The sequence below is a fragment of the Phalangium opilio genome, unplaced genomic scaffold (genome assembly GCF_054372755.1).
Source record: "Phalangium opilio isolate 3A_F unplaced genomic scaffold, DU_Popi_V2 ptg000045l_1, whole genome shotgun sequence".
Lineage (NCBI taxonomy): Eukaryota > Metazoa > Arthropoda > Arachnida > Opiliones > Phalangiidae > Phalangium > Phalangium opilio.
In genome coordinates this window covers 5,772,516-5,790,727 of record NW_028324168.1, presented here as the reverse complement: position 1 = coordinate 5,790,727, position 18,212 = coordinate 5,772,516, and the positions used below count along the sequence as shown (strand labels likewise).

The window sequence follows — 18,212 nt, the reverse complement described above, 5'->3', positions numbered from 1 at the left end:
CCAAAGTTGATCTTTTCGTTTTAAATCAACAGCGTTAGTTACAAGCATTCAAGTTGATGTAATGATATTTTATCTATTTGGAAGTCGTGTATGTGACGTGTTTTAGTGTTTGGACAAGCTACCCATCGGTTTCTTTTCTTTTTTCATCTCTAGCTGTAGCTACTAAGGGTGACACTTCATTTATTTATTGACTATTTGATAATTATTTTATATAAGAAAATTAATGATGGCACACCAAAAGCAAAAAAAGGTATAGATTTATGTCTAAATTAATTAAAATTTATGGGGATTTAGATTTAAATATTATTAAAGAACTAGATAGTACTTAGTCTAAGAGGCGCCATGTGAAAAAGAATGAGAGATACGTTTCATAAAATTGAAATTAATTAACTTACTTGAACTCGTGCTTCGGTTAAATCGACTCTCATAGCCAGTTCTTCTCTGTAACGAAAGAATTTTTTGGTTTTTTTTAAGTAAAAATAGATAAAATGTCGCAACGATTTTAGCAAAAAAAAAAAAAAATTAATTAATTATTAAACCTTGAAATTTGACATGTAAATCACTGAAGATGTAGGGAGAAGGTATAAATTCGCCACATTTCTAGCTTTATCTCCAGTCCAAATGTAGGTCCGGAGTTAATCCCCGCCTTTAAATGACAAACAGCATCTCATTGATTCTTGAAAACTCACACGTCAGCGCAGCGACGCGAATGACGAAAATTACGTGGTATTTTCCGACTGAAGAGAGGCGAAATAGCCCGGTGGCCTTTTACGTCCCCCCTTGTATTTTGAAAGGGGGACTGGGGCTATGGCGTGAGTTTACTTTAGCATCTTACACCTTCTCCCTAGTAAACTAGATATCACTTCTTGATGTATATAAATACGAAATAAAATATTCCAGTAATCATTTAAAAATTGCATATAACAAAAATATCAAAATATGGGGTCCAATACCTGGATAAAAATTAAACGATAACTACTTAACTATAACTAGTATAAAGTCAAATTAGCGCGGTATAATTGCTACCTGCACTAGTACCTCTTATAAACCTAGCTCTCTCACGGATACCTGCTATAGTCCTACCTAATCCATACACTGCAGTGCTCACTAGGATCCCGACCGAAACCTTTAGGGGTTATCGCTAAAAGTATCTCTTATTTTCATTCCCTCTGTGCTTATATGAAAGAACGCTTCGCGAATGTTTAAGCGTTCCTTTTTAACCGTTTAAGTCCGTTCTTAATTATACTTGTAATAAAAATAATCTAGCTAATTTGCGGGACCTATCCATCATGGTGTAATCTGATATAACTGACAAATAGCCCGCTTAATGGTCCAGGCCGCCATAACGTTTTACAAATTTGCACGCAAAGATATATATATATAGAATTATATAAGTATTTAGTCCTTATAAGCTAGCCAGCTAGCTTTGCAGTCTCTCGAAAAGGTCACCCAGGGTCATCTCACTAGGAAATCCCCCTTTTTTTTAAATTTATGCTCTTATTTTTATTAAGTTTTTTATTTTATATCGCAAAAAAAATAAATTGCTATGAATGAAAAGCTTAAATTTTGTATCTAGTTTTACAGGTATAACCCTTTTTAAAAGAGAGACTAAAAAAAAGAACAACACTAAGTTTTTTGTATACGGGCATATTCCGGATATTCAACACAAAATTATTTTATTTAGTCTGCGTTAGTTATATAATGGCTATACGTTTTATCTGAAGTCCATAATAATACAGAGTGTTTGTTACTTTGTTCCAAAGTACAGTAGAATCTATAGGAAATCGATTTTGAGTCGAAAATGTGACTTCTATGCCTGATTTTGGGGCACCGTAAATAACTTCATTATAACTGGGATTGTTTTAGGGATGACCCCTTAATTAAATGTGCATTGTTTTTCAGTTTCTTACGGAAATTTTAGGGGGTCATTCGTAAAATGCCATTAAACGAACCAAATCTGCTCCACATAACATATACTGTATACTTCAGGTTCTACCACCCTTTTTGAAATACCTGCATCAGAAAACACTTAATTCGAAACTGTGTTTAATCGCGTTTAATTTAATTTTATACAAGGGAGTTTAATCAACCTGAAGTTAAAGAATTCAGAACTAATTACGGGTTGATTAGATCGAGGGGATATTCACTCTTAGAGTCTCTGGAAACAAATTTTGGACTACAAGTAATCATTTAAGCACTTTCGAGGGCAGTAAACTTCAAGGTTATGCGTAATCCCGTTAGTACAGAAAAGGTAGAGTCGTCTCCACCGTTTACGCTAAGTGAGTGGCCCCTCGGATTATATTAAATTGATTTTTATTACCTCGTCAGGGATTTAGAATTTCCATTTTAAACAAAATAATCATAAATAAATAAAAATTCAATTCGGTTCCTGCGATTATATGCCCATTTAAATGCACATTCATGCGTTTAAACACCAATCATCAAAATGGGTGGAATTTAAATAGATTCTTTTTGCCAAATAATAATAATAATCATCCTGAAAGAAGGCAGAGGCAGAGAGGCAGGCACCCCCTATAATTTCGGGTTCCTTAATCAGTATTCAAAAACAATAGAATTTTTTATGACTATTAGACCCTATTTGTACGCGACGTAACAGCTAGCCAATCAAATGGTTCCTAGCATTAATTTTATTTAATGTTTTGACATCCTTCAAGCGTACAATCTTTAGGTTTGCATCGTAATCTCGTGGTTGTTCGCTTGGAAAATGAGCATTTGAGACTCGCGTCGCGTCGTGTCGCGTCTAGCCAAATTCTTTTATGTTTATGGGGACATGATAGCTTGTGTCACGCATATACCTTTAAATGCTTGTCGACACCGCCCAGTCGCCTTGTATGTATGTATGTATGTACATATCTTTCCTTCAATCTTTAACGATAGTGAAATTTAACTACTCGTGAAGTTCTGTTGTCGAAAGCGAGCAGCCTGCAGTTGGACGTAAACGTTATGGCGTGTTGCTTGGGTTCAAACTAATTTTGTAATTGAACACGCTTCAAGTATTTTACACATTTCTTAATTATATGAAATAGTTTAATTAATTTAAAGGTTTTAGTATGTTATTTGATAATTTATTTATTGTTTTGAAGGTTTGATTTTGTCCACCCGTAATTGAATTAGGGTTAGGGTTAACTAAGGTTGAGTTGAAGTTAGGTTTGGTTAGGTTGTGGGTCATTCCACACCGATTCGAACGACCATGTTACCATGGGTCGGCCGATCTTAATGAAATTTTAACCACGTGAACTATCAACTATTTGATGGTGAAAGCCCAAATTTTAGCCCAAAATATTAATTAGAACCAAAAGTAGAGGCTTTTGAACAAAAGTCACGTTTTTAGGTGTGCGCCATGACCATATTCGTACCCCTAAGCATAATGTTGAATGACTTTTTTGCATTTTGATCAAACTTTATAATATTTTCAGATATAGGGTAATATAACCAGTAGATTTCAATAGTGCTAACGATATGTCTCTAACTTGAACGGTTCTCTCGCAAATAGGGGTCCATTTCAAAATTTCGAAGAGCGGGGGGTCAACTTTGAAGCAAAACTCTACAAAGGCGTTAACTTCGATTTTTTAGTTTTTATACGTTATCGATAGCCCTATTCCTAGGCTTTAAAGTGATACCAGAATTGTTCGTGATATTTTGGTTTTAAGGCACAAAAAGCGTAAAAAACCAAATTTCAAGTAAAACGCATTTTTAGACAAAATATTATTTTTTTTTAATTGCGCGATGAAAACCAATATTTAGCCATAAATAATACTTGTGCATTGTCTAGGCATATTTTGAGAATTGTCAATTACCCTAAATATGCCTAGAAAGTTCCGATTTAACTTTGTCGCTCTTCAAAAACCTGCTAAAGGAAGCAATTTTCTTCTTTTATGGCTTCCATCACTGAGGCCACATACACGTCTTTATCGTATTTTGCTGTTACGAACTCTACAACAGAAATATCATCAAATGTAATTGTATTCACGTTGGTACCAACATCCTCATCTATTGCGACCATAACATTTGTGCTGAACGAATCTCGTGCAAGTACATTTGTAATTCACTGTGTGATGTGGGAATGAATTTATGGTGGCTTCGAGGGCCAATGACAGTATTAGCCTTGGAAAGATTTTCTTCAAGAGATAGTTGATGAAGTTTAACATCCTCTTTCAAAATGTAAAAAAATTAGTACAAGAAATCTTCTTGCTGGCCATTCATAGAATGTTTTGCAAGGAAGCACGACATAACAATACCGTCACCGGGGCTTTTACCATGCGAATAATCAAAGGAATTCCATTCTGCGGCTAGTCAAAATCCGAATAGTGGAAACCTAAATTGTTTGCATTTTTTGTATTGCGAAGCATCTACATCGCTAAAGCAGTGCAGATGTGTGAAGTGTGGTAAAATTACCTTAATGTATGATATTATGGACTTAATGAAACAGTTAATGGTAGAAGCTTGTATTGTCATTTGCCCTAGAAGCCACCACTCATTCCCAACTCACACAGGGAATTACAAAGGTACAGAATTTCAAGTGATTCGTTCAGCACAAATGTTATGGTCGCAATAGATGAGGATGTTGCTACTAACGTGATTACAATTACATTTGATGATATTTCTGTTGATGCCAACGTGAATACAATTACATTTGATGATATTTCTGTTGATGCCAACGTGAATACAATTACATTTGATGATATTTCTGTTGATGCCAACGTGAATACAATTACATTTGATGATATTTCTGTTGTAGAGTTCGTAACAGCAAAATACGATAAAGACGTGTATGTGGCCTCAGTGATGGAAGCCATAAAAGAAGAAAATTACTTCCTTTAGCAGGTTTTTGAAGAGCGACAAAGTTAAATCGGAACTTTCTAGGCATATTTAGGGTAATTGACAATTCTCAAAATATGCCTAGACAATGCACAAGTATTATTTATGGCTAAATATTGGTTTTCATCGCGCAATTAAAAAAAATAATTTTGTCTAAAAGTGCGTTTTACTTGAAATTTGGTTTTTTACGTTTTTTGTGCCTTAAAACCAAAATATCACGAACAATTCTGGTATCACTTTAAAGCCTAGGAATAGGGCTATCGATACCTTATAAAAACTAAAAAATCGAAGTTAACGCCTTTGTAGAGTTTTGCTTCAAAGTTGACCCCCCGCTCTTCGAAATTTTGAAATGGACCCCTATTTGCGAGAGAACCGTTCAAGTTAGAGACATATCGTTAGCACTATTGAAATCTACTGGTTATATTACCCTATATCTGAAAATATTATAAAGTTTGATCAAAATGCAAAAAAGTTATTCAACATTATGCTTAGGGGTACGAATATGGTCATGGCGCACACCTAAAAACGTGACTTTTGTTCAAAAGCCTCTACTTTTGGTTCTAATTAATATTTTGGGCTAAAATTTGGGCTTTCACCATCAAATAGTTGATAGTTAACGTGGTTAAAATTTCATTAAGATCGGCCGACCCATGGTAACATGGTCGTTCGAATAGGTGTGGAATGACCCTTAGGTTAAACACCTGGACTTCTTTAAAATTTCCAATGATATCTGGTCCTCTATAGTCTGCTTTTTATCTACCTTTTGGCAACTATAGTGTAGCTTGAAGATTGATTTATAGAATTCATTAAAATTATATCTGTAATCAAAATAAACCAAAACGTAAATAAAACCAGAAGTTGGATCAAAATTTCGAAGTATATAACTAATACAAATATGGTTATTATAATACGCGGTTAACCACTAAATTAACCATCAATTTGAAGTCTTTGAAGTCATGAGCAAGGCGTGTGTGTATATGTATCTATAGTTGGGTTGGGGAGAGATACGTATATAACATGATACACCCAAAATTGGTTGTTTGGCTTTGAAACACCAATCGAACCGAAACGTTACGCAAATAATACCGCGTAAAATTGTTAAGCCTAAAAACTAAATACGGTGAGCAAATTTAAGGTAGAACACAGCTGTCACGGGGTTTAAACAATCACGATTTATTTCTTAAAAAAAAAAATTGCGCGAGATAAAATGAGAGCACGATTGGTCTGTCCCACTCGTTTATTATAAAACGCCTGCTCAGTAATTACACTCGCTGTTTGTGCATGGACTCCAATGTTACGTAAAACATTTTACCTGCACCGCTTGGTATACCGAAGGATCTACAAAAAGAGCATGTATGTACCCGCAGAAGCATGCGCCGTGCCTTCAACTCTCAATTACACCCATATTTGTTCACGATGAAATGTAAGGTCTAAATGCAGGGACACTGTTTACTTAACCACCGTCTCTATCATTGTATGTTATTATTATATTTTCAATCGGACTTGAAAGCTGCAGATGTCTGGAAGCCGCACAATATTAAGTCATTAAAAGTCATTACACCTTTTCAATGGGTGATCACGCATTGCATCGTATTGTTGTTTGTTATACTTTTGTTGCCTCGCTTTGAAATCGAGTAATTAAGTTATTATCAAATGATAATTGCCTCGTTACACGAAACAGTTTCATCATCAATTCTTTAAAGTGCTTAATGGAATATATACTATACGTTAATGGAAGTCTACGGCTGTACTCTGTTAAAAATAACTGGACAATTTGTTCCCCTCTTGCGATCTGCTACCTAAACTCGCACTCTCAAACTCTTGGGTGCACTTAAGCTGCATTAGCGCAGTTCAGGACATACTATTTGCCCTACACTCCTTCATTTCGAGTGGAAAGCATGACAAAACCCGCTTCGAACCGACAAAACCCGCTTCGAACCGACAAAACCCGCTTCGAACCGACAAAACCCGCTTCGAACCGACAAAACCCGCTTCGAACCGACAATAACCCGCTTCGAACCGACAATAACCCGCTTCGAACCGACAATAACCCGCTTCGAACCGACAATAACCCGCTTCGAACCGACAATAACCCGCTTCGAACCGACAATAACCCGCTTCGAACCGACAATAACCCGCTTCGAACCGACAATAACCCGCTTCGAACCGACAAAACCCGCTTCGAACCGACAAAACCCGCTTCGAACCGACAAAACCCGCTTCGAACCGACAATAACCCGCTTCGAACCGACAATAACCCGCTTCGAACCGACAATAACCCGCTTCGAACCGACAAAACCCGCTTCGAACCGACAAAACCCGCTTCGAACCGACAAAACCCGCTTCGAACCGACAAAACCCGCTTCGAACCGACAAAACCCGCTTCGAACCGACAAAACCCGCTTCGAACCGACAAAACCCGCTTCGAACCGACAAAACCCGCTTCGAACCGACAAAACCCGCTTCGAACCGACAAAACCCGCTTCGAACCGACAAAACCCGCTTCGAACCGACAATACCCCACTTCGAACTATGATTCAATCGAAGTGTGTCTGCTAGAAAATCTCTAAGATGCACATACACTAATCAACCTTTCTTTGTATGTAAAACTGTTTACAACTGCCCAATAGCGCGTGCCATAAGTATTCCACTTATGTAACGTCACTCACCATATTTGCATAAATGTATAATAATAATGATAAGATATGAAATTTACATAAATGCATGCATGCATGTTCAGGCACCCATATCGCAAATTTTAAATTATATTCATTTTATAACAACGTTACAAGCAAATCATGCTTAAAATTATGATAATACGATGATACAAAATATTATTAAAATAATTGGTCACCAAAGAAGAAGAAAAATAAATGAATATTTAAAAAAAAAATTGGAAAAACTAATTTAAAATTCACGTAAAAAGAAGTAAAGAAAAAAGTTAAATTTCTCACGGCTGAATACGTCTATTAAACAGCGTTATAAAATGAATATTCCTTTTGTTGTAGGTCATTTCATTTGGTGATTGAAATTGATAGCCATGTCGCGTGCAAACATTCACGCTTAGGCAATCATGGATGCCTTTTATTCTATACGTTTGATTTTATCCAATCGAATTCGCGCGGGGGAGCTTGGAACATACGTAGTATGAAAATCATGAATATTACAATTTCAATTTTTTCTGGTTCCTCAGAAGTTGATTAACTTTTAACAATTGATAGAGAGGGCTTTCGTTTGGTTTGGGGAGGAGGTAAGATTAGTAAGATATTTGTGAGTTCAATGCGGATCGAGGAAAGCTGAAAATCACCACCAATATGGCGCTCAGAACCGTATAACAGGAGAGTTCTGACCAGGGATAGAAAACCACCAATATGGCTACCAGAACCGTATAACTGGAGGGTTCTGACCAGGGATAGAAAACCACCAATATGGCTACCAGAACCGTATAACTGGAGGGTTCTGACCAGGGATAGAAAACCACCAATATGGCTACCAGAACCGTATAACAGGAGGGTTCTGACCAGGGATAGAAAACCACCACTATGGCTGCCAGAACCGTGGTTAGACTTAGGCGGGTGTGACGTACTACTTAAACAACTGAATACTAACTCACTCATGAGTTTAATATACTTGGTGTTTAATATACTTCTGATTACCTGCACACAATTTCATCCTAAGATTGCAACGTGTACGAAGCTCGGGGGGGGGAGGCACCCACTAATATCCTTCCTTCGTGATCTGATCATACTTTAACACAGTAAGTCATAAGCTTTGCATGCGTTATCATTTCAACCCCAAATTCAACTCCCCTTTTTTATAGTTGAATAAATTGATCAATTATTGATACATTGAATATAGTTTCCGTATTGTTAAGATATCGAAAAGCAATTTAAGGCTTATATTTTATATTTTTTTACCTCGATTAGCATTCAATATTCAAAGCCATTATTGTTTGACCCCGATATTGGTAAAATATGTATTTATATAAAAAATAGATTTTTGTGTGTGTGTGTGTTAGAAACTATCACATAAAAGGAATGTGTGTAGGATTATTATACATGGTTAGATTTTGATTTAACAAGGAAACGCCAACACCGCCTCAAAATTTATATGACCCTATTGAAAAGATTACGATCAAATTCATTATATTTTAGAAGGTTAATTTTGATATAGTTTATATAGGAAAATTTAATATTTTTTAATTTAAACATTTTTTATTTTTGTTCTTGTGGCTGTGTGTTTTATTATGTTAAATTAAAAGGGTTGTTTTTTAGGACATTTTTCGACGTGGGCATATTTTGTTAATATTATTATTATTTAGTTTGACAGTTTTTCCAATTGAGTTTTTTTACTCTTTGAAAGGTTTATTTGACCTGCCCGAAATTTGATTAATTTTTGAGTTTTTTAAAAATATGTTTCAAATTTTAAATTTATATTTCTTTAAATTCTATTTATTTTTTATTGATTTTTATTTCTTATCAGTTTTCAAAACGCAAAATGTCATTTAAATCCTTTTCTTTTTAATCCAATCAAAATCGAGCTAAGGTAATATTTCAAATTCCAGCCCTCTTATTGGTTGGTGTCGGTTATTATAAAATTGTACGTGTTTGCTATAGGGGGAAAATATAGATATCAGAATTGTTGTTCATAATTAAACAACAATTTCTGTATACAACTCGCAAAGAAAACATTGTTATAATAACACCCTTAATAAAACATTGGCTTTGCAATGCAATTTAGAAGGAATATATTTATATATAATCATGAATATATTCCATTTTATCACGCGTACAATTACATACCACTCCTATAAAGTAAAACGGGGACTATCATAAGTTTATAAGATATGTTCTATATAAGTATGACACTAACTATACAAGTTTGTAATGCTAGAGAGCAAGTTCGAGAACGACAAGCAAGAATTGAAGTCCTACACTCGGTTAATTTTGCAGGACTTCCATCTTCCTATTTAGTCTGCATTACTAAGCCTTTGACAGGGCCTCACCAGGCGTCTTCGCTTTACCCTGAATCTATGACCTACCTCCCTCACTTCATGGCAAGATACAGTTTGTAACTAGTGAAACTTATGGAGGAACATATCTTATGAACTTATGTTAATATTAATATTCCAAGTAGAATTAAACCAATTCTTGATATCAAAAAGAAAGAAAAAAGCGTATATAATAAAGGCAACTCGAGTTTAAATCTCATTTTAGGAAACAAACGCCGTGCAATAATATTTAGTATCATTTGGCAATATAGCATGACTTGATTAAAGCTAACATAAACTTAATCATGGGTAGAAATTGTTCCGAATATAGACACTTTCGAATTAAGGTTACGGCTAAACTTAAGTTCGCCTTTGACAATGTAAATTCATACCAAAAATACCTTTAATAATTAAAGGTAGTAAAAAGGTATCGCGTGAATTCTTATCGAAATGGTGCACGTGTAACTTTAATGGAACCAAAATTTCTAATCATAACTTAGTACAAGCCCGAAAAAACTGACTAAATATCCCATGGGATAACGATATACAGAAGGTATAGACAATATATCGTAAAGGACTTCAATACTAGATAGCCAGTCCCATTGGGACGCTTTATAGCGTGACCACTGTCCATTCCATAGGCTGCTAGTTCTATACCGAATTATACTTTTATCAAACGCCGGGGAGGTTTATAACCTAATTGTTCTTTACATCAGAATTCATTGGCACGATTTTGAACGTCATATCTGGTACCAGGAATGCATACGGCTGTAATAGGAATTATTGTGTGTAGCCAAAACCATTTTCGCAAGGTATCTAGGCGGTATTTGTGGGAGGAGCTTATAGACCAATCATTATGTGTGATGGATTTTACTTAGCGTAATCTCTCTCGTTGCGCAACCATATTTTAAGTCGTCAGCTTATGGGCCATACAGTTTAGACTACCAATATTGACGTCACGTCTCCGGCTCTGTACGTGGCGTGACGGATTGTAAGTTCTCATCAAGCCCGGCCCACAAAAACCCCCCTAGATATTAACATGGAATTAAAGGGGGCACAATGTATTCCTATAAGTTTTATGCATTCTTGCTGGTTCGATATACAGAAATTGCGAAGGTATTATGTATATTTAATGCAGAGTAATTAAGGGAAAGATAATGTTAAGTTAGATTACGCGTTGGGGAGGGGGGGTAGGACACTAACGACTGTTTAGGGAAATCTAGAAACTCACTCGGTTATTTATTTAATCTAAATTGAGGGCTAGAATATAATGTTGTTTGTGTATGTGTTTCTCTGCCTTTGGGCCTTTTTTTTGGGATTGCTGCGTTGTTTAAAATATACATATTCGTTATTATAACTTGTAATTTTAAAAGTTACGACATAGTTTTGATGACTAAAACGTTTTATGGTATATATCCCTTGGGTTTTATAGAAAAAAAGGAATAACTGTAAAATGGTGATACTATATTTGCAACGTGGATGGCTTGGTTTAATGTTTTTAAAGAGGATTTCAAGAATATCACGCAAAAATATATATTATCTTTTTCTTTATACAAAATGAGCAATTAAAAAGAACATATAGTACCAATTAAGCTCCGCAGCTTGCGTTTATGTATAAAATCATACAACTTGCACTAATTTAAACTAACCTCCGAAGTTTAATTATATTGGAATTGTCTAGTTGAAATTAATATTTAAAATTAATCTACAATATTAAAGAATATATAGTAGCAATTAAACTCCGCCGATTGCGTTTATGTTCAAAATTATACAACTTGTACTAACTAACATCCAAAGTTTAATTATATTGAAATTACCTACCTATGATATAATTAAAAACACTTAATTTTAAATGTTGTAGACTAAGACCCCATGATGCTTTTTGAGCGCTTTCCACTCACTTTGACCTATCAGAAACACTATGTATGACCTTGAATACTGAACACGTGAAATTGATTTGTGAGAGAGACCAAGACACCAAACACGTTTCTATCTATGCGAAGTAACAACCAAACCAGACCTAATACGCTATTTAAATATTTAATTTAGGCTGTATTCCAATTTCCATATAGTTAATAACAACACAGTATACTTGGCGCGAGTTCTTGCTCACACACACATCGCGTGATTAGTTTGTTAGTCAAGTCCTCTGTTTATTAAGTCAATTAAATATCTGGGAACTAGCAAGCTAGCTAGCTTAGCCATATACCTTAATTTAATATTCCCGACAATTTCTCCCTCCCCTAATAACAACCATAATATACCGATTCATTTAAAGCGGCGCCCGCTATTTGACAGAACTAAGTGAATCGCTTCAATTCTCGCAAAAATGTTTGTTATAAATCTTTGTTGCATTCAGTGCCGTCTCAATTGCATTACAAGGGCCCTTATGATAGTGGGGTTGCTTTCTGGGAAGTACCAGAAGAGGATAATAGAAGAAGTATGACACTCTGTAACATGATTTTTTTCAGGCGAGGGAGCCCTTTTCGTTTGCTCTCCCGCTCATCTTACTTCAGATGCTAGGGTGAATTCTATAACTGTTTGGCCAGTACTAAATCCTCAGCAATCAATTAACCAACAAACCTTGATTGTCTTGACTCGGAACAAAAATACACAAGCGCATGCGCCTTGGCTGGCAAATAGTTAAGCGCTAATAGAGTATAATGATAAGGGAACTATTTATCGCGTTTGTTTGTTCGGTTTAGTAATTAACCTTATAATAATGTTAATCTGATGTTGGGTAGAAGAATTACGTTACAATTACTTTACCCCGCTTTGTGGTGGTACACTTCTCACGAAGAGAAGTATTATTATATACTTCTGGCAGTACCCATCTAACGCAATCGATCAGAAATATGGTCCTGCATGCGATTTAATTACGTACTACGTTGTGTTTTTCACGCGATAATTGATATAAATTCATGTATGATTGAAACTATATAAGCAACAGGTTTGTTGGCGTTCCGAAAGTAAATAATTTTTATTCCAAATGAACGGGACGTTTACTTTAATCCTAATTTGTCTAATGTAATTAAAATGGCGAGTCTAGACCCTCCTCCTCTGTTTACTTTCACTTTTCTGTTTTCTCAAGTTAATATATAATTGAGTAGGTTATCTAACAAGGAAATACAGGTTATAATTTAGAAGTGACGTTTAATTATTTATCTTAAACTGTCCAATGTTGTTTATTGAAAGTATTTGGAAGTACACGCGTGTCAAACTTACAACTATCTCTGTTTTACCGTACCTTTAATTCGGTGCCAATACGAGACTGGAATTGATTTTCATTTTTCTTTAGCTTAAATCATTAAAATTTCGGCACCCGGAGGTAATATTTGCAGTTCGATGTTGGAAACTCAATTATACAATTATAAATGATAATTTTTATATCTGTTATCTACTATGAGAGATCTTAAAGTCACGAAAATCTATCAGACATAATTATCTAATAACTCGATTTTAATTCTTTTTAAGAACTGTTGGTTGTATGTCCCGATGCCGAAATAGTTTACCAGATCCATTATTATATCTGACACCAAATTGTTCTGGAAAAAGAAGTCCCTACCTACTACTACCTAACTTTGCCGGAAGCCCGTCGCGTCAGATAATAGCTCAGTTAATCCGTCGTTGAAACTCCCCTACCTACCTAGATGGGTAATTCGTTTCATGTGGTAATGTGGCCTGAGGGGTCGAATTATTTAATATATATATAAATTTTTCGTCTCCAAAATTCGAATTATAAATGGCGACCTTTAATTTAGCTTGAGGTGTTAACATTAGCCATTATAGGGGGAGTGAAACGGGCGTTGATTCTTTATCACTAATGAATTCGTCCTTTTCTTGACGTGGCGTCATTAATGCGAGTTAGTTTAATTGCGTTTAATTTTAATTATCAACCCCCAAATTAGTTTCTCGTTCTAACCGGTTTAAAAGAGAATGCATGCCGCTTAATTTTGGTAGTTGCAAGGTTTTCAACGGTGCACCGGTTCGAAATATTGGGGAATTTTGACAAGCCTTTCAAAAGGCGCCAAGAAACTATTGTTTGTTGGCGTTAATCGTTGGGAATTAGCGCATCTATTTTACTGATTATGGTCTGGTAGTGGCACCCAGTGTTAAGTTGCCTTAGGTCTTAATCCACAGTCAATGGTATGGATGTGCCACTACTTGGTGCAAATAAGTACGTTTAGATTTAAAGATTTAACTGATAGTGGCACCCCGTGCTAAGTTACCATAGGTCTTAATGCACAGTCAATGGTATGGATGTGCCACTACTTAGTGCAAATAAGTACGTTTTGATTAAAAAACAAGTCTTACCTTGTAAACACGTCGGGATAGTGCGTCCTACTGAATGCTTTCTCAAGTTCTTCTAGTTGAAAACTCGTAAAGGTAGTTCTGTAACGTCTTTGCTTTCTTTTGGGAAAGTCCTCGGGTTCGGTTCCTCCACCGCCGCCGCCACCATTAGGGTTCGGACGTCCCGAAGAGTTAACCATATTGGCATCCCCGTTGTTGCTCAACGGCGGACTACCTGCATCTTGTTGCCTCTTACAATCCATCGGAGATTCCGACCGATGGTTAACCACGTCATCGCGTATCCCGTCATCAACCGAAAACTCTCCGTCGGAACAACTGTCCTCCGCGGAATTTCTTCGAGTACTTGTCCGATCATCGTGATGACTGTTATTGTTATTTTCCTGAATATTGTTAAGACCATGAACGCCGCTACTTTTAAGTATTTTCTCCGCACTATCTAACGCGTTTGGACTTCCGGTTGTGGCCGGACGCGGCGATGGTCCACCACCCGGAGCGCCAACGTGACGTAAGAATTGTTGGTGCTGGTGCAAGTTTTGTAATTGTTGTTGGAATAGTTCGAAGTTACGTTGATGGTAGGCCGCCGCCGCTAAATGGTGCGGGTGATGATGGTAATTGTTCCCGAGCATTAATTCACTGGCTGATGTTAAGCCTAACGTTCGTGCGGATTCGTGGGGATGATTAGGATCCGATACACCCATGGTTGTTGTCGAGTTCCCCGTAACGGCAACGCGATTGTTGGGTGCCGAAGAACCCGTCTGGAACTCCGTTGCAACGATCCGCCGCTCTATCGGCGGGGACGTAGCGGCCGTTGTCAGACTTAAATCGAGGGCGAACCGCGGGTATGAAACGTACGGAGCACCCGGAATGAACAACGTTCTCTTCGACGCTTTGACTTCGAATGGTTGATTATCCCCCCGTTCAACTTGTTCGCTGCTGCCCCGTAATAAGTTCCTCGGGGAATTTTGTTGAGTCTCTACAACACCCGCCTCGTGCCTCGGACGAATGATATTCTACAGGGCCGGTAGGCCCTTGTAGATATGACATGACACCCTTCTGTAATGTTAAAGAAAAAGTCACACCTTTTAGGGTTAGCGTCCCATAGAAAAAGCATTAAAAAATTTTCGGTTTTTTAAGGCAATTGAGACAGGCCATACGGAAAAACTATAGCGAAGTTAGTTTTCGGAATACTTCTAAATTAACAAGCATTTATTAAATGGGAAACTTACCTGTTTCGATTTTTAATTAATGAATTCTAATTTTTGTAATTTAACTAATTAACAAAGTACATCAAAAAAGTACTTTTGGGTCAGAAGTCAGCCTAACCTTATAGCGCGCTTAAACCTATTTCTTCATTTCGTTCTCGTTGACAACTAAAAGGGCCTAGGTTTGTGGGTGCTAACAAGTTACGTTGACAAATTGCAAATGTTGGCTTTCTTGCTGATTTTTACTAATTTCTTAGCAGTAGACGCTAACAAATTACTTTGGTATTTCATCCGAGCTTGAGCACCTTTATATGTATTTTCTAATTAACTGTAGCACCCTTAATAAGAAATACGTCGTTATCAGGTCGAATTTTCGTCTAGAAAAGTAATTCAGGTAAATAATTACAGTTAATAGAGGTTTTTATATCATTTAAAGTAAGCTTTTCGACGTTGTTTACGGCCAAGGCTTAAGTTGTATTGACTATTGGCACCCCAAGTTATTTCCCCATAGAGCTTAATACAGTCGAAGGCAGAGGGCTGCCATTACCCTATTTTAGTTACTCTATGTAATTATAGTCTCATATAGTGTCTTTCCTCTTTCTTTGAAGATTATTAAAAAGGCTGATTTCCGGCTCTCATTTGTTTTGGAATCCTGTATACGTATAGTCTGCTCTATTTTATGCTAGAAACAGCCTAACCGGGTTAACCCTAGGTTGTTTATGCTGTATTTACCGTGTGCGCTTCGAATTTGATGTAAAAAATGGCATACCTATTCAAATTATTAACGTGTTGAAGTAAAGATAGTTCTTTTCACCCTGTGAAACTTTCGAGAACTTCAAAATACTACTGGAAAGGTGACAAAATGTGTGTTTACCCTGCGGCAGTAAAAGAGTGGTGTTTGCTACTTTGCGTTAGCGCAGTTGATTCAACATTCCCATATGAGGTGTACATGGTTTAATTATTTGTTAATCTCACTAAAATGCTACTAATTGTGAAGGTGTGTGTTATAAATCCTGAAACTCAGCAGTAGTAGAAGGCCACATCATTCGTTAAAACAATTTTTATCCTATTGATCCAGTCAGTATGTGTTGTTACGTTATGAATTTATAAACTATTTGTTACCAACAGTGGATCGTTTAATTCATAAATATAAGTAACAGTGGTGTTAGTTTGTAACCGATTCACTTAACAGGGTCGTTATGTAATTTAATTAGTCAAATAATTTCCAAGTTTACATCAGCGCTAAATTTTACCAACGTGACCTCAGGGGATACAGAGGATTACGTTGTTTGCTAGTTCCACACTCCACATTGCCGTTTGTTAATTCGTCTAAATTGCTATGAATTGTTTAGGTACTTGATTAAATTACTAGTATTCAAGCCAAACTATAGAATCACATCATTTAATTAACATATTTTATAGATGCTCTTTATGTTACTGAAATTTAGTACAGAATATGATAAAAATTGAATGCAACGTGTCGGAAATAAAATTATTTATTGAGAATAATTTTATAAGCTAAATCAACGCAACAATGGTGTTTCACCGTATAAAAAATTCAACAACAGATATCTACAAAAAAACTGCAAGAAAGTTCTCTCTGTACCAAAAATTCAACAACGGAAATCTACGGAAAAATTGCAACAAAGTTCATTAAGTTTTGAACATGGCAGTACTGTTTACATTAGCGCAGTTCTTTCAACGTTACCATTTAAGATACGAAGGGATTAAGCAAGGAAAAAAACGGCTCATTTTTGAAATAACTATTTTATTTAAAAAAAAAAATTAAATATAATTTGAGAAAGAATTTGGTATTTAAAAAATTTATAATTAGAAAAATATTGTAATTAGAAAAAAAAATGTATTTTGGAAAAAAAAATGTATTTACATTTTAGGAAAAGAAATTTATAATATTAATAAAATAAAAAATCATTCATTAAAAAAAACACACTTGAAAAAAAAAATTAAATGTAATATTTAAAAAAAAATGCTTAATCTTGTTTTTTTTTTTTCAATCCTGTAAGGAAATGGTTTAAAATTATGATTTTAAATTATAATGATGAAGGGACCTGCGTCCAATTCTTTAAATATTTTAGCTCGTTACAACAATTGAAAATTATTCCTTAAAGGGTTAATGTCAATGTCGCGAGTCAGCAGGCAATTTTATGACAGATATAAATAGCTGCAAGTTTTATTGTGTGAGATAGACGCTAGCCCTTTAGTCAATTGTTATGACATGCAAAATATTTTTGAAGAACTGCAACCGCGCAGAAGAGTAAGCAGGAAACCGGCTATACAGGGTGTACCAAAAAGGGTGGTTCACCCAGACTACAGTTGGCTCTATTGGCGATTTAAAGTCGAAGATGCTTTATGACATTTTTGACACCATTTACGACCGAATTAAATAAATGTTAATTTATTTTTAATTAAGGGGTCGTCTGTGAAAATCTTAAATTATCATTTTTAAAAGGTGACCTGGACAGCAAAATCTCATAGAATTATTTCGACTCAAAATTGCATCTAAAGCAAACCAACCAACTTCTGTTCAGCCCAACCACCCTTTTTGGAACGTACAACTTACAACTTAATTTCATTTTCAATTTCTCCCATCGACATGTCGTCGTCCTCCTCCTCTTCGACACGTTTTGGCGAAGTACGCTCAGCGCCTTGAGGTTGGGCCGTCTCCTCCCCAGCGCCTTGAGGAGGGACAGTCCCAACCTCCACCAACGAATTTTCCTGGACTCCTTGGTCCCCTTCTACTAAAATTTAATAATACTTTGTAAATTTTCACTTTTAAGTAATAAATGAGTTTTATACCACGAACGCGGCTCCACCAGTCGCGCATCCGCAACACTCCTGCGCCTTGAGGC

The 18,212-nt window shown here is 36.0% G+C and overlaps 1 protein-coding gene and 2 long non-coding RNA genes across 3 annotated transcripts in view; 2 read left to right on the top strand and 1 right to left on the bottom strand.

Annotated features, from left to right (window-relative positions):
• The window catches only part of LOC149677054 (uncharacterized), a 76,199-nt gene that overhangs the window by 18,062 nt on the left and 39,925 nt on the right, over positions 1-18,212 (bottom strand). The window contains exons 3-4 of the mRNA XM_089838034.1: positions 14,144-15,149; positions 396-441 (exon numbers count right to left, since the gene is read on the bottom strand). Of these exons, the coding sequence (XP_089694160.1) occupies positions 396-441; positions 14,144-15,149 (1,052 nt within the window). The remainder of the gene's footprint in view (positions 1-395; positions 442-14,143; positions 15,150-18,212) is intronic.
• LOC149677055 (uncharacterized) overlaps positions 1-18,212 on the top strand; it is a 114,488-nt gene that overhangs the window by 66,601 nt on the left and 29,675 nt on the right. The window lies entirely within an intron of this gene.
• On the top strand, positions 15,337-17,081 carry LOC149677058 (uncharacterized). Its single transcript, XR_016366655.1, has 3 exons — positions 15,337-15,736; positions 15,951-16,694; positions 16,765-17,081. It is a non-coding gene; the product is annotated as an uncharacterized LOC149677058 (long non-coding RNA).